At 39.5% G+C, this 15,732-nt stretch overlaps 1 protein-coding gene and 1 long non-coding RNA gene across 3 annotated transcripts; one reads left to right on the forward strand and one right to left on the reverse strand.

Annotated features, from left to right (window-relative positions):
* Positions 1–1,017: 1,017 nt before the first annotated feature.
* LOC116755782 lies at positions 1,018–7,413 on the reverse strand. Of its 2 annotated transcripts, none has more exons than XR_004350461.1 (3): positions 7,323–7,413; positions 7,030–7,235; positions 1,018–2,159 (listed from the first exon to the last, which is right to left on the reverse strand). It is a non-coding gene; the product is annotated as an uncharacterized LOC116755782 (long non-coding RNA). The 2 variants fall into 2 exon arrangements; XR_004350462.1 differs by lacking the exon at positions 1,018–2,159 and adding an exon at positions 2,916–3,768.
* Positions 7,414–14,351: 6,938 nt separating this feature from the next.
* LOC116755987 (transmembrane protein 256-like) lies at positions 14,352–14,780 on the forward strand. Its single transcript, XM_032636133.1, is given in 2 exon segments — positions 14,352–14,530; positions 14,533–14,780. Coding segments are annotated over 2 exon segments (339 nt in total). The 5' UTR covers positions 14,352–14,355; the 3' UTR covers positions 14,697–14,780.
* Positions 14,781–15,732: the final 952 nt, after the last annotated feature.

A 15,732-nucleotide genomic window follows, 5' to 3' on the forward strand; every position in this document is an offset into this window, starting at 1 on the left:
CTTGTCCACATCCAGCTTTCCTTCCCAACTGCCAATCTGGCTGACCTACAGCAACTTCAGGCTAACACTAAACTCGAGGCAACAGCAGCCTACATAGACTGTTCCACCAGCTGCGACAGTTGCATGAGGTCTAACTCCTTTTAAATGTCTGAAGACACAGCTACAAGCCTGTGTTACTTTTCATAGAGCTGCTTGAAACTGTTCTACATTTCTTTTTTTTTTAAGATTTATTTATTTTTTATTTATTTATTTATTTTTTGGCTGTGTTGGGTCTTAGTTGTGCCATGTGGGCTCTTTCGTGGCAGCGCGCAGGCTTCTCTCTAGTTGTGGCGGGCAGGTTTTCTCTTCTCTAGTTGTGGTGCGCAAGTTCCAGGGTGCGTGAGCTCTGTAGTTGCAGCACGTGGGTTCCAGAGCACGTGGGCTCTGTAGTTTGCGGCACGCAGCCTCTCTAGTTGAGGCACATGGGCTCAGTAGTTGTGGTACACGGGCTTAGTTGCCCCGTAGCATGTGGGATCTTAATTCCCTGACCAGGGATCGAACCCGTGTCCCCTGCATTGTAAGGCGTATTCTTTACCACTGGACCATGAGGGAAGTCCCTGTTCTATATTTCTAGACCTACTTTGTTACTAATAGGCTGTGAAATCTTGGGGAAGAGGTTTAGTGTCTGAAAAATGAAGAGTTTGGTTTAGATCCCTAATTGTAGCTTCAATATTAGTTGCTACTACTCTCTTTTTTTCACTGTCAAATTTCTAACTCAACAATTCCACTTCTAGGTCCTCTCCTAGAAAAACATTTGCCTGTGATTACAAAGAGGGATGTTCATTGCAGCTTTGATAATGGAAAATAAAGTAAGGTATAGGGAGGAGACGAAGGAAGAGAGATGGAGAGGAAGAGGGAGAGGGAGAGGGGGAGGGAAAGAAAGAAAGAAAGAGAGAGGGAAGGAAGGGAGGGAGGGAGGGGAGGAAGGGAGGGAGGGAGGGGACTTCCCCAGTGGTCCAGTGGTTAAGACTGCGCTTCCACTGCAGGGGGTTGGGGTTCGGGGAACTGTGATCCCACATGGGCCGCGGTGCGGCCAAAAATCCAAAAAAAAAAAAAAAAAAGAGCAGGAGGGGCAGGGAGAGAAGGGAAAAATCACTGGAAGCAACCTAAAAGTCCATCAATAGGGAATGCTTCAATAAACTATGGTACTTCATAGGACTGACAAGCAGGGTATGATGTGTTTCTTTGCTTATTTTTCTTTTGTTTTATTTTACGCAGCCATTTTGACTCCACAGTTTTAGACCTGGTCAACATTTTAGTCCTGGGCATATTCTCACCAAGGACATTTTGATCCAAGAAAGAGTTAGCTTGCTCTTAACTCTACTGTAAGTATGAGTAGTTAGTATTACTATGGGCAAAGCTAAAAAAGCAATAAGTCAATGAAAGATGACAAGGAAATATTATTCTTCTGGAGTATCTGAAAGGATTTGCTTACGACATTCTCATAAATTAATCAGTAATTAAGTATAAGATGTCAGTATTTTGTCCAATTCATAATAAATATTTCTGGCAGAAGTAATTAATACAAAATAAAATTGACAAAGGCTAAAACTGCACGTGGCAAATGTCAGATGTGCTAACCTTGACTTGGGAAAACAGGACTTGCTAGAAACTGTTCACAAACTAGCACTCAAAATGGCAGAAAAGCTAATCAATTAAATTTAAAATAGAAAATTTTCACAGAAAAGAATTGATCCTATTAATTCTATTAATTATAATTTCAGTAAAATAGAAATGTAAAAATTTGGAAATCATTTAACTGTGCTCACTGGCCAAGGAATTAAATGAGTGGAATAGAATTGACTCCAGAAAATATATTCTCAACAAAAATTTGTGAATGATTGTATAATTCCGACTGATATTCTTATGTTCTTAAACTTGTGTTCAAAATGTCCTTGAGTCAAAAATAACAGAGTCAAAATCCTGGTGTTAAAAAAGTCCTGTTTCTCTCTACAGGCTCTGTGCTCTCACATTTCTTCTTAGTTCTTAGAGTTAATTCTTACAGCCAGTGGTTTGAGAACCACTTCTGTAGCCAGATAAGAAAGGAGGGTCCAGTGCATACCAATTAAAATTCCCAAAGCATTTTTCATGGAATTTGACAAGTTGATTCTAAAATTCATCTGCAAGAGAAAATGTTCAAGAATAGTGAAGAAAGTTTTATTTTACTTTTTTGATCAGAGATGGGACTTGTCTTACCAGATAACAAAATATTCTATAAACTCATATAAATTAAACCTGCATGTTGCTATACAGGAATAGATAACTAAATCCAACAACTAAAATAAAGCCCAAACATATTCTTGGACATGTGGGGATATCATATGTATAAACTGTATGGAAAGGATTGATTAGTCCACAAATGGGGTTGAGATACTTAGCTATCCATTTACAAAGAAATAACATTTCTACTCTACATCATATTTTTAAAATTCCAGATGAATTTTAAAGCTACATGTAAAATAAAATTGTACAAGTATTAAAATAATATACAGAGGGCTTCCCTGGTGGCGCAGTGGTTAAGAATCTGCCTGCCAATGCAGGGGACACGGGTTCAAGCCCTGGTCCTGGAAGATCCCACATACCGCGGAGCAACTAAGCCCATGCGCCACAATTACTGAGCCTGTGCTCTAGAGCCCGCGTGCTAAGAGCCCATGCTTGGCAACAAGAGAAGCCACCGAAATAAGAAGCCCGCGCACCGCAATGAAGAGTAGCCCCCGCTCACTGCAACTAGAGAAAGCCCGCATGCAGCAATGAAGATCCAACGCAGCCAAAAATAAATTTTAAAAAATAATAATATACAGATCTTGTTCGTTTTGTCAAAAACGATAATACTTTCCTATATAAGATACAAAAAGCAAAGCTATACAAGGCACAATTGATACATTTAACTAGGGAATTCTACACTCAGAATGCCCAGATCTTAGATTCTAATACTATTCTCCAATAAAAGGAACCAGGGTTCCTTGGAGAAATGGTTGGTTCTATTAATAGGGTAGGAAATATACAAGATGAGTCTGGAAAATTTTGTAGTGCCAGAAGATAAAGAAGAGCTAAACTACATACATACATACACACACACACACACACACACACACACACACTCACACACAGTTATGGGGATGTGTCAAAGAGACACAGGAGCCAATTGAAAAATCACCATTGGCCATAGTTGTAACAATTTGAGCAATAATATAAATAAAGTAGTATTGAATTAGAACCCAAAGTATAAAATAAATATCATAAGTCCATACATATATGATTGAATAAATAAGTAAATGAAGGAGAATAGATAAATCTGCCACGCCAAAGAATTCCAGCATAACTCCCCATTCCTTAAGTGTGGGCTGTGCATAGTGACTCTTCCAACGAGTACAGTATGTAAAGGGAGAAAAGGAAGAGTGACTTTATAGTGAATAAACCAAACAAACACTGTCTCAGCCAGCTGATCAAGATTAATATCAATAGTGATAAGTCATGTTGATAGGTTTGAAATGAGGTGATAAGAAGGGCACTTTACCTCTGTGGTTTTCCTCCCCCAAACCCAAAACTCCAGTCTAATGATGAGAAAAACACCAGGTAAATCCCAACTGGGGGACAGAATACCTAACTAGTACTCCTTAAAATGACAAGGACATCAAAAACAAGGAAAGTCTGGAAACCTTTACAGCCAAGAGGATCATAAGGGGACATGATGACTAAATATAATAATGTGCTATTGTGGATGGGACCCTGCAACAGAAAAAGGACATTAGGCAAAAACTAAAGAAATCTGAATACAGTATAAGCTTTAGTTAATAATAATGTATCAGTGTTGGTTCATTAATTGTGACAAAGGTTCCATACTTAAGTGAGATGTTAACAATACGAGAAACAGAGTGTGGAGGTATATAGCAACGCTGTACTATCTTTAGTTCACTGTGACCTTGACAAATTTTTTTTAATAAATTTATTTGGCTGTGTTGGGTCTTCATTGCTGAACATGGGCTTTCTCTAGCTGCAGCAAGCAGGGGCTACTCTTCGTTGTGGTGCGCTGGCTTCTCATTGCGGTGTCTTCTCTTGTTGCGGAGCACAGGCTCTAGGTGCATGGGCTTTAGTAGTTGTGGCACGCAGGCTCAGTAGCTGTGGCTCACGGGCTCTAGAGCACAGGCTCAGTGGTTGTGGTGCACAGGTTTAGCTGCTCCATGGCATGTGGGATCTTCCTGGACCAGGGATCGAACCTGTGTCCCCTGCATTGGCAGGTGGATTCTCAACTACTGCGTCACCAGGGAAGTCCCGACCTTGACAATTTTGAGGAGTATCAGTCAGGTATCTTATAGGATGCTCCTCAGTTTTTCCCAGTATTAGACTGGAGTTATGGATTTGGGAGAGGACAGTAGCTATTAGAATTTTTAAATATGAAATTCTAGGAATCTTGAGAAATACTATTTGCACATATGGAAAAAAGGCACGAAAAGGGGTTTACTGAAGCATTATTGGAAAAAAAAAGTGAAAACTTAACACCTATTGATAAGAAAATGATTAAACTACAGAATAGCCATAGTGTAGTACATCATATTTCATTGACTTCAGGATGTCATAATTATAGACATCATTATTTTATGTATCATTGAAAAAGAAAAATGCTCCTAATAAAACTATGACACAGGGACTTCCCTGGTGGCACAGTGGTTAAGAATCCACCTGCCAATGCAGGGGACACAGGTTCAAGCTCTGGTCCTGGAAGATCCCACAGCCCGCATAGCAACTAAGCCTGTGTGCCACAACTACTGAGCCTGCGCTCTAGAGCCCGCGAGACACAACTGCTGAGCCCAAATGCCACAACTACTGAAGACCGCACGCCTAGAGCCCGTGCTCCACAGCAGAGTAGCCACCATAATGAGAAGCCCGCACACTGCGACGAAGAGTAGCTCCCGCTTGCTGCAACTAGAGAAAGCCCGTGCGCAGCAACGAAGCCCCAATGCAGCCAAAAATAAATAAATAAAATAAATTTTTAAAAATAAACAAATAAAGCTTTCTTATCATTTATAATTTTTATTTTATACTTACTCAGAAGGCCACATGAACCTTAAGACATGGATTTTTAACTCCATATCATCCTCATACATACATTAAGATGAAAGTATTAATCAAATAAATTGATTAAAGTATATATAAATCTTCTTCTCAGAGTCTGAACCATCTGAATCATGTTTAGACTCAGGATCATCAATATTCCAAGCTGCTAACATCCATTCTGCAAGTTTTGAAGCATCTCCAGCAGGTAATGACAGCTACATCACTACTGCTGCCTAGCTGACAGCAATTGTAAGATGCATACTAATTTTAGAGGTAACAACATGGGAATGAAAAAGTGTGCCTTAGAATAATGAAACGAGGGTATTGTGCAGCAGCTAGAGCAACCAAGGGAGTTTCACACAGACCACCATGGAAAGTTCTAATTCATTCACATCGCCAAGGAAAACTAGCAAGTTGCAAAAAATATATAGTGTGAGTTCATTTATGGAAACTCTATATTTCTGTGGCAGACACTGAAAATTCGGTTACCCAAAAGATATTCACAACTCGCTTTTACTGTGCCATTCTATAGTTTAGATACTTGAAAAGTAAATTACTTCCCTAGACTCTCTTGTTGATAGAGGGGTCATGTGATACAGTATGGCCAGTGACTTGTGGGCAGACGTTCTGGTAGGCTTCCTTTCTTTTTTTTTTTTTTTTTTTGCGGTAAGTGGGCCTCTCACTGTTGTGGCGTCTCCCATTGCGGAGCACAGGCTCCGGACGCGCAGGCTCAGCGGCCATGGCTCACGGGCCTAGCCGCTCTGCGGCATGTGGGATCTTCCCGGACCGGGGCACGAACCCGTGTCCTCTGCATCGGCAGGCGGACTCTCAACCACTGCACCACCAGGGAAGCCCGGTAGGCTTCCTTTCTTGAATTAAAATATAAAACTTCACAAGATGGCTTTTGTCCTTTCCTGCTAATATGTGGACTCACCTTTAGAGAAGCAGCAATCACCTTGTGACCATGAGGACAAACCTGTGGATGGTGAAACCAAGACAGAAAGAGCCTGCTGGCTCTGCACTCCTACCCCTGGGCTTCCTTTCGAATGAGACTAATAAACTGCTTCCTTTTGTTGGGTATTCAGTTGGCAGAATAAGGTCCTAACTGCTACAAGTCAGGGTAGGGCTAGATTTTTAAGTATCTGAACAAAATGCACAGTAAACTGATGAGTGGAGTTGGGAATAGAATTGGGAGGGGATGTTGGGGAAATTTCCCTTCATTTTTAGTTTTGTAATTTTTTACAACATAAAGGTATTCACATATTACCTATGTAGCTAAAAGAATTATTTTTGTAAGATTTATGTCAGAAATGGAAAGAGACTCGCTGACAAGAAAGGCACTTACAATGGGGTAGCATCTCAGGCTGAGACCTTTGTTCAAATGACTTAGGCCCAGAAAAGACAAAAAGTTTTTCCACTGAGCTATCAGTTTACTATCCATTCAAAAAGGTTAAGCTGGCTTGCTTTATTTGTTCTTAGAGAGTTTAGACTGCTTCATAGTGCATACTAGTTCCTTTTCTAAAGGCTCTCAAACTACCTTTTTTTGCTTGTTTTTGGCCGCGTGTCTTGTGGGGATCTTATTTCCCCAACCAGGAATCGAACCTGCGTCCTCTGCAGTGAAAGCGCGGCGCCCTAAGCACTGGACCGCCAGGGAATTCCCCTCATAAACTACCTTTGATATGATCCATCCTGGGTTTGATTGGTGCTCAGTAAAAGTCAAGATTACCGGAGTCCATTTTTCAAGACCTACTTTTTTCTCATTTCTAAAATCAGCACATTTTCCAGTCTTTAATTTCCTGTTACTGCTCATGTTCTCCGATATTTCCCAAAGACTACCAGCATAATAGTTGCATATACAAAAGATCCTGGCACACACAAAAAACACATTATGATGATTCTTATGCTATTAACGTTCATGATAGTAATGGCACTTACCACTTACTGGGCATTTCCTTTGTGCAAGGCACTGTGCTAAGCACTTTACACACACTGTCTAATGTCATCTTCACAAAAGTCCCGTGAGCTCCATTTCACAGAGATAGACCCTGAAGCTCGGGCAGGTAACTTGCCCAAAGCCACACAGAGGCACGCGGTGTCAGAACAGACTGCGACCTGCAAAGCACCAGCTCTTGACCACCAAGCTTAATTGAAAAAAAGGCAAAATCAGTAAAAGTGTAAACTCAGGTCAGCCCCAACAGGTTCTCTTTGCGTACACTTCAAACACTCACTAAGCTGCCCCACTTAGCCAGAGTTGACTGCCATTCCGATCCTTTCCTTGTTTCCCTTATCGCCGCCGCCTGAGCTCCGCAGGCTCCGCCCCTCCACTAGCCCGTAGCACCTTCTGCGCAAGCGTACTGTGGCCCGGAACTTGACTAAGGCCCCGCCTGTCCCCGAGTGCTACGGAGCCGAGCCGAGCCGAGGGAGCGCGCCGAGCGGGGCCGCGCCCGGAGGTGGGTGGGGTCTCCGTGGAATGGGCAGAGTGACGCGAGCCTTGGATTTGCGAATGATGGCGGGGTTTATACGGATTATACTTCTCGCCAGGGAGGAGCCACAAGAAGTTTCCATTGCACGAGTATTTCATGTACCCATCCATTTATTCCAGAAATATGTGTTAGTGGCTACTGAGTGCGGGTACCCACTTGGCTACTGTCCCCCCGGGGCACCCCCACTTGATAGATACTAGAGAAAGTGCGAGAGCGGGGTTCCTTGAACCTCACCCCCACACTCCAACATCCACACAGGAGAATTCCTAATACTGTAGGAGGAAAAGCCGGCCCAGATCAGGGTTCAGGTCTGCACCTACCTGGGAAATGGTCCCCAGGTTGTCTCTAGGCTTGTTATTCCATGCTCGTCTTTTCTCCCAGACACTTGTACTTACCCCACCCGCCCTTATGTCAAGGTTCTGTCAGCCCTGCTTACACTGTAGCGGGGTTAGAACACTCCACCATAATATAAGATGAGGAAAGGGGGCACTCAAAAGAGGAGCAAGTAGCTAGGGATGGGTCTGTAGAAGGCAGACGATCTTTAGGATTATCACTGTGGTTCAAAGGAACTAGGTAATGATAGACCCTGTGTTCATAATACTTGGGAAAGTGTGGGCCCTCCCTCAGGAAGCTCACAATGTTTAAAGAAAGAAAAAGTGTACGGGCGGGGCGGGGCGGAGCGGACAGCGGAATAAAATAAAGATCCCTCCCTCCCAGGTTTTCCTTTCTATACCTTCCACCTTCCTCTAATAATTAACATGTGATTAGTTATTATTAATCATTTTGTAATTTCCCAGTTCCAAAAACGCTTTTCTTCCATTCGTTCTTACAAGTAATCTAGTACATTCCTTGTCACTGCAATCACCTCTACACTGTTATATCCCATATATATGTCTTGTCAGTTTCATGACCCTAAAATTTCTCAAACTTTTCTCTGTCTCACCATGTCCACCCACTACCTTAATTCAAGCTTTCATATGAATTACTGGTATACCCACCTCCCTTTCATTTTTCCCTTCCGGCTAATCCATTCTCCCCAGAGTAGAGTGATTTGCTTGAGACACAAAATCTAATCTGTCATTGGATTCTGAGCACTGGCTTACCTTTGTTTTAAGGATAAAAACCAAAATCCTTAGTGCGACCTACAATGTGACCCTGTCAAAATCTTTACTCTCTTTGACTCTGTTCTCTCCTTTGTCTTTCTGTTACACCCACTGGCCTTCTTTTAGTTCCTTGAATATGCTTTCACCTCAGGGACTTTGCTGCTATTCCCTCTGCTTAGAGTGTTCTTTTCCTTACTTATAACATTATTTTTTAGTTAAAAAATTTTCCCAGTATTATCAAGGAATAATTGACAAATATATTTGTATATACTTACAGTGTACAATGAGATGATTTGATACATTGTATCAAATGATTGGAATGATTACCAAGATCAAGATAATTAACACATCCATCACCTCACACAATTAACTTTTTTTTCTGGTAAGAATGCTTAAGGCGTACTCTCTCAGCAATTTTCGAGTATATAATACCATATTATTAACTATAGTGAACATGCTCCACATTACATTCTCAGAACTTAATCTTCTTATAACCAAAAGTTTGTGCTCTTTGATCTATATCTCCTCATTTCCCCCTCACCCCAACCCCTAGCAACCACCATTCTCTTCTCTGTTTCTATGAAATTGGCTTTTTTTTTTTTAAGATTCTACCTATAAATGATACCATACAGTATTTGTCTTTCTCTGGCTTATTTCATTTAGCATAATGACCTCCAGCTTCATCCATGTTGTCACAAATGACAAAATTTTCTTCTGTTTCATACCTGAATATTATTTCATTGTCTACATAGACCACATTTTCTTTACCCATTCATCCATCAATGACACTTAGGTTGTTTCCATATCTTGGCTCTTGTGAATGACGCTGCAATGAAGATGGGTATACATATATCTTTCTGAGATACCGATTTTGTTTCCTTCAGATATATACCAAAGGAGTGGGATTGCTGGATCATATGGTACTTTTATTTTTAACTTTTTGAGGAAATTCCATACTGTTTTCTATAATGGCTATACCAATTTACATTCCCACCAACAGCTTATATTACGTCCACATCCACACCAACATTTGTTATCTCTTGTCTTTTTGATTATAGCCATCCTAACATGTGTGAGGTGATATCTCATTGTGGTTTTGATTTTCATTTCCCTGATGATTAGTGATGTTGAGCACCTTTTCAGATACCTATTAGCCATTTGAATGTATTCTTTGAACGCATCACATTCTAAACACCTGCACATCCTTTAGATCTCAGATTCAACATCACTTCTCAAGAGAAAATGTCTCTGATTCTCAGACCAGGTCATTACAAGGATAAATTCTGGCAAGTAAGCATGATTAAATCAAGAAAGTGCATGTGTTTGGAATTCCATTTGCTCTTCCAGATGCACTCTTCACTTTTCTTTACCTTGCCTTATACCCAAGGGGGCCAACCTGTGCGGGCCACACCAAAGTCTCCCTGGCCCTATGGTTTCTGACAGTCTGAGTGGGGCGCATAGGCAGGAGCTCAGAGCCAGGGGGTGTCTTGGCTTTTATCCCCTTGCCTCCTCCTTTGGGATCCCTGCAGACTGGCTGCTCCCTTGACCATGTACTTACTAAGCTTCTGTCAGGCAGGGGTTTCCTCTGAGCTTTCTTGGTTTCTAGGTTCCCTTAACTGCCCCTCCTCCCTCCTCTTGCCACTTCAGGCCAATGGGTGCCATCAGCAGGTCACATACTACGTTATTACTTGTGGCTTCTTTAATCCCTGCCCACTCTTTTGTAAACAGATCTTGTGTTAAGCACTCCTCAAATTACTCTCTCAAAGTGTGCCATCTGTTTCCCCCAGGGATCCTGTTAGAGACATTGCCCCTGGGGATTTTTCAAGTAACTAAAATTTACATTATTGGTGTCAAAACTTTTCCTCTGGTCAACAGTAAGGGATTATCTAATCTATTATAGTTACAAAATGGAATGCTATTGGTTATTGAAAAATCATGTTTTTAAAAAATAGAAACATGATGCAAAGCATATACTGAATTTGATCTCAGTTTTATAAAACCAAAGAAAGCAAACTAAAACAAATGTGTGTATATAAAAGATTCAACAGATATGTTCCAAAATGGTAATAGTTGCTTTCAGAGTGACAGGATTTTTTCTTTATGATTTTCTATTTTTTCCCATTGTCTGTAATAATGCTACATTATTATGATGATGAAATATATATGTTATTTTAAAACATCTTACTTGATCCAATGTAAATTATAAAATTACTAATTAATTAAAATGAAAGTTAAATAAGACAGAAAGTATATTGCCTAGGATACGTGCCTATTACTTGGCACAGAGTACGTATTCAATATGTCAATTATAACTTATTATTACAAATCATGTTTTACGTATTTCTCTACCTTATGAAACTAAATACAGAGAATAGAAATTAGCCTTTTCTGAGTGACTCAGAAATATTAATAATTCATTTAGCATATAAGAAAATGTATAAAATGGAATCATCCCCAGAGAGATTAAGTGACTTCCCTGAGGTCATATACAGCTAATTAGTGCTCTCAGCTCACCCTCTCTCTGAAGACTTCCTCCAAGACATCCTTCCTTCCCTCTGGAGAAATACTTCTTTTCCTGTATTTGTCACTACTCACGACTTAGTTAATTCTATTACAGGCTTTGTGTTAAGTAATTAAGTCTATTTCTATCTTTATCATAGTACATCATGTACAATTTTTTCTTCTCTCTCCTTGTCTCAGTTCTATTTTTGTTCTGGAAGTGGAACTAATCGGGTGAAATGAGTCCTAGTGCTAGAACACAGTAAAAGGAAATCAAAAAGTTTCAGAGTAAAATTAAATTTAAAAAAGAATGAATGCTATCAACTTTTAGAGCCCATTAACATGTCTTGTACTCCCCTTCAGAAATCACACAAACATCCATTGTCACCTTTCTCCAACTCTTTATCCTAACAGTGCTCTGGTGAAGCATACTTTATATATGAAAAAATGAACAGGTTTAAGTGTAAAGTTTAATGAATTTTGACAAGCATATATACTTGTACAACTATTGTCTAGATCAAGATAAAGAAATGTCCTATAAACAAAGAAAGACAGCGTTGCTTATCACCCAGTTCTGCAAAGATTAACCCGCTGCAGTCTGACAGTGCACTCTGTGCTTCAGACAGAGGAAATTAAAATGATAACAGGATGCTCTATGCTCTGGACAAACAGGCCCTTAGATAGTTAGATGTATCTCAGAAAGAATTTTAGTGAATGAGGCTTCTTGCATCTTCCTATACATAGAAAATCACCAAAATCATTAACTCGATATATATCTGTTCTGGGTGACTAGCAGTAGTCTGTTACCAAGATGTATAGTAGACTGCATGCATTCCCCAGCCAAAAATCATATATAAACTGGCCTGCCAGCTATCTCTTCAGAGCAGTTTTTCAGAGCTACTGAAAGACTGTCTCCCAGGCTAGTGTTTTCAGTAAGAACCTAAATGAAACGTAGCTCACAACTCTTACGTTATACAATTTTCTTTCAGTCAATAGTCCTTTACCTCAGAAAATTCACTCATGAGCCTTCCTGTCTTTCCGTGCCCTGCAACCTCCCGCCCCTGACCCCCTGCCATGGCACAACACAACCACTCTTCTGATTTCATAGCTTGGTTTTGTCTGTTCTTGAATTTCCCGTAAACGGAATCATATAGTTTATACTGTTATGTATATCCATTTTTCATTCCTTTATATTGCTGTGTAGTATTCTACTGTATGAATATACCACAATTTTTGATAGACAGTTGGGTTGTTTCCAGTTTGGGCTATTATGAATAAAACTGTTATGAACATTCCTGTACAAGTCCTTTTTTGCACTCATTTCTTTCAGGGATATGCCTAGCAGAGGAAATGCTTTATCATAGGAATTTCTTTATTATGCTGCACATTTCACATTGTAGGAAACTACCAAGCAATTTTTCAAAGTGGTTGTTATATTTTAGGCTCTCTTCCACTACCCCACGTCCTCACAAATACTTAGAATTACCACTCAAATTTTCACCATTTTGGTGTGTATGGGGTGGTATCTCATTATGATCTCAACTTGTTGAGCATGTTTTTATAAGTTTAGTAGTCATTCAGATATCTTATTTTGGAAAGTCTCTATTCAAATCTTTTGCCCATTTAAAAAATTGTGTTGCATTTTTATAACTGATTTTTGAAAGTTCTTTATGTATTCTACTAACCTGTCCTTTGATGTATTTATTGTGAACATATTCTTCTAGTCTGTAGCTTGCTGTTTCACTTCTTTAAAGTACCATTTAGCATGAAGAAATTTTTAATTTTTATGAAGTCCAAGTCATCAATGATTTCTTGTCCAGTTAGTTAATTGCATTGTAAGAAATATTTATTTGCCTACCCCAGGGTCATGAAGAGGCATTTCCCTATGTTTTCTCCTAGAAACGTTATAGGCTTATTTTCACATTTATACCCCTATTAAACTTGCCTTTCCTAGAATTCTGTACATGTAATCATAATCTTCAGATAGTATTTAAAGCCTTGGGAATGGATAAAATCACACAGAGAGAGTGTAGAGAGATAGGAGAGGAGGGATCAATATACACCAGTTGAATTTCCAATAGCATTTTACATGCAATTTGACTAGCTAATTCTAATGTTTGTCTGAAAGGAGACTTGCTCAAGAATAGTCCAGAGACTTTTGCAAAGAACAGATTGGTGGAGTTTGCTCTACAAGATGTTAAAGATATGTAATTTAAAATGTACATTTCTGTGAAGAAACGGACAATTTTAACAAAGGAACAAAATAGAGTTCAAGCATAAATAGAAATATTAAGCACCGGGGGGAAAGGCTTTACAAGTCCATAAATGGTATTGAAACAGCTATCTATCCATTTAGAATAGAAATAAAATTCTTACCATACACTAAGACAAAAATGAATTCTGTGTGGATTATAGAGCTTAACAATAAGGATTTATACAAGTACAAAAAGCAAATATAAGAAATTTGTTTATAATCTTGATTAATACTTCATGCAAATGCAAAAGACTGACAATTAACTATGTAAAAATTGTCTTCTGCATGAGATCATAAGCAAAGTTAAAGGACAAACAAATTAAAACAATGAGATACCATTTTTCAGGACCAGATTAGCAAAAATGTATTAATCAAAAACACCCATTGTGTGACAAAATGGATACCTCAGTACATTGTTAGTGCACGTTTATATTGATATAACCTTTTTGGAGACCAGTACCTAAGAGTTAGAATTTTAACTATGCAATCCTTTCAATCCAGAAGTTCCACTCCTACGTATCTATTCTAGAGTAATACTTACACTTGTGCACCAAAAGGCACATATGCGGGAGTAACTGGAACATTCATGTTGATAAATGGTGTTTAAAAGCTATAAAGTAACCATACTAAGTAATAATGTATTACATTAAATCTACTATAACATCAAATGTAAGACCCGGGGGAGAATTCACATGTTTATGATAGTGAGTCTACTAATCCGTGAACATGACATCTCTCCATTTATCTACATCTTGGTTTCTTTTATCACATTTTGTAGTTTGAGCATACAGATCCTATATAAGTTTTGTTAGATTTATAGCTAAGTATTTATTTTCTTGGATCTGTTATAAATGGTATTGTCCTTCTAAAAAAAAAACATCGTAAGACCACCTTTTTTAAAAATTTATTTTAGTCCACTGCCATGGCTGGTCCGGGGGCTGCTTTCCACCGCCTGGGCGCCTTGTCCGGAGCTGGGGCCTTAGGCTTGGCCTCCTACGGGGCGCACGGAGCCCAGTTTCCGGATGCTTACGGGAAGGAGCTCTTTGACAAGACCAACAAACACCACTTCTTACACAGCGCAGCCCTGTTAGGGGTGCCCTGTGCAGAAAGCCCCTCTGGGCCGGATTACTGCTAGCTTCTGGAACTACCTTATTCTGCACCACGTTTTACTACCAGGCTCTGAGTGGAGACCCCAGCGTCCAGACTTTGGCCCCTGTGGGAGGGAGCCTGCTACTATTGGGCTGGCTTGCCTTGGCTCTTTGAGCTTCCTTGTGTTTAATTTCTGGGTACTTCCTTTTAGAAGTGGAGCAGGGAGGGGATTAAAAGAGAAAGGCAAAAAAAAAAAAATTTATTTTATTGAAGTATAGTTGACTTACAATACTGTGTTAATTTCTGCTATACAGCAACCTGATTGAGTTATACATATATATATATATATATATATATACACATATTCTTTTTCATATTCTTTTCCACTATGGTTTATCATAGGATATTGAATATAGTTCCTTGTTCTATACAGTAGGTCCTTGTTGGTTATCTATTATACACATAGTAGTGTGTATCAGTTAATCCCAAACTCTTAATTTACCCTTCCCTCCTTTCCCCTTTGGTAATCATAAGTTTGTTTTCTAAGTGTGTGAGTCTATTTCTGTTTCGTTAATAAGTTCACTAGTATCATGTTTTTTAGATTCCACATATAAGTGATATCATATGATATTTATCTTTCTCAGTCTGACTTACTTCACTTAGTATGATCATCTCTAGGTCCATCCATGTTGCTGTAAATGGCAATATTTCATTTTTTTATGGCTGAGTAGTATTCCTTTGTGTGTATATATATCCCACATCTTCTTTATCCATTCATCTGTTTATGGACACTTATTTGCTTCTATATCTTGTCTTTTGTAAATAGTGCTGCTATGAACATTGGGATGCATGTATCTTTTCAAATTAGAGTTTTCGACGTTTCCAGATATATGCCCAGGAGCGGGATTGCTGGATCATATGGTAACCCTATTTTTAGTTTTTTAAGAAACTTCCAGACTGTTTTCCATAGTGGCTGCACCAATTTACATTCCCACGAATAGTGTAGGAGAGTTCCCTTTTCTCCACACCCTCTCCAGCATTTATTAAATGTAGACTTTTTGACATTGGCCATTCTGACCAATGTGAGGTAATAGCTCATTGTAGTTTTGATCAGCATTTCTTTAAAAAGTGTTCCTCTAGGGCTTCCCTGGTGGCGCGGTAGTTGAGGGTCCGCCTGCCGATGCAGGGTCTCGGGTTCGGGCCCCGGTCC

Source organism: Phocoena sinus, chromosome 6 (assembly GCF_008692025.1).
Source record: "Phocoena sinus isolate mPhoSin1 chromosome 6, mPhoSin1.pri, whole genome shotgun sequence".
Lineage (NCBI taxonomy): Eukaryota > Metazoa > Chordata > Mammalia > Artiodactyla > Phocoenidae > Phocoena > Phocoena sinus.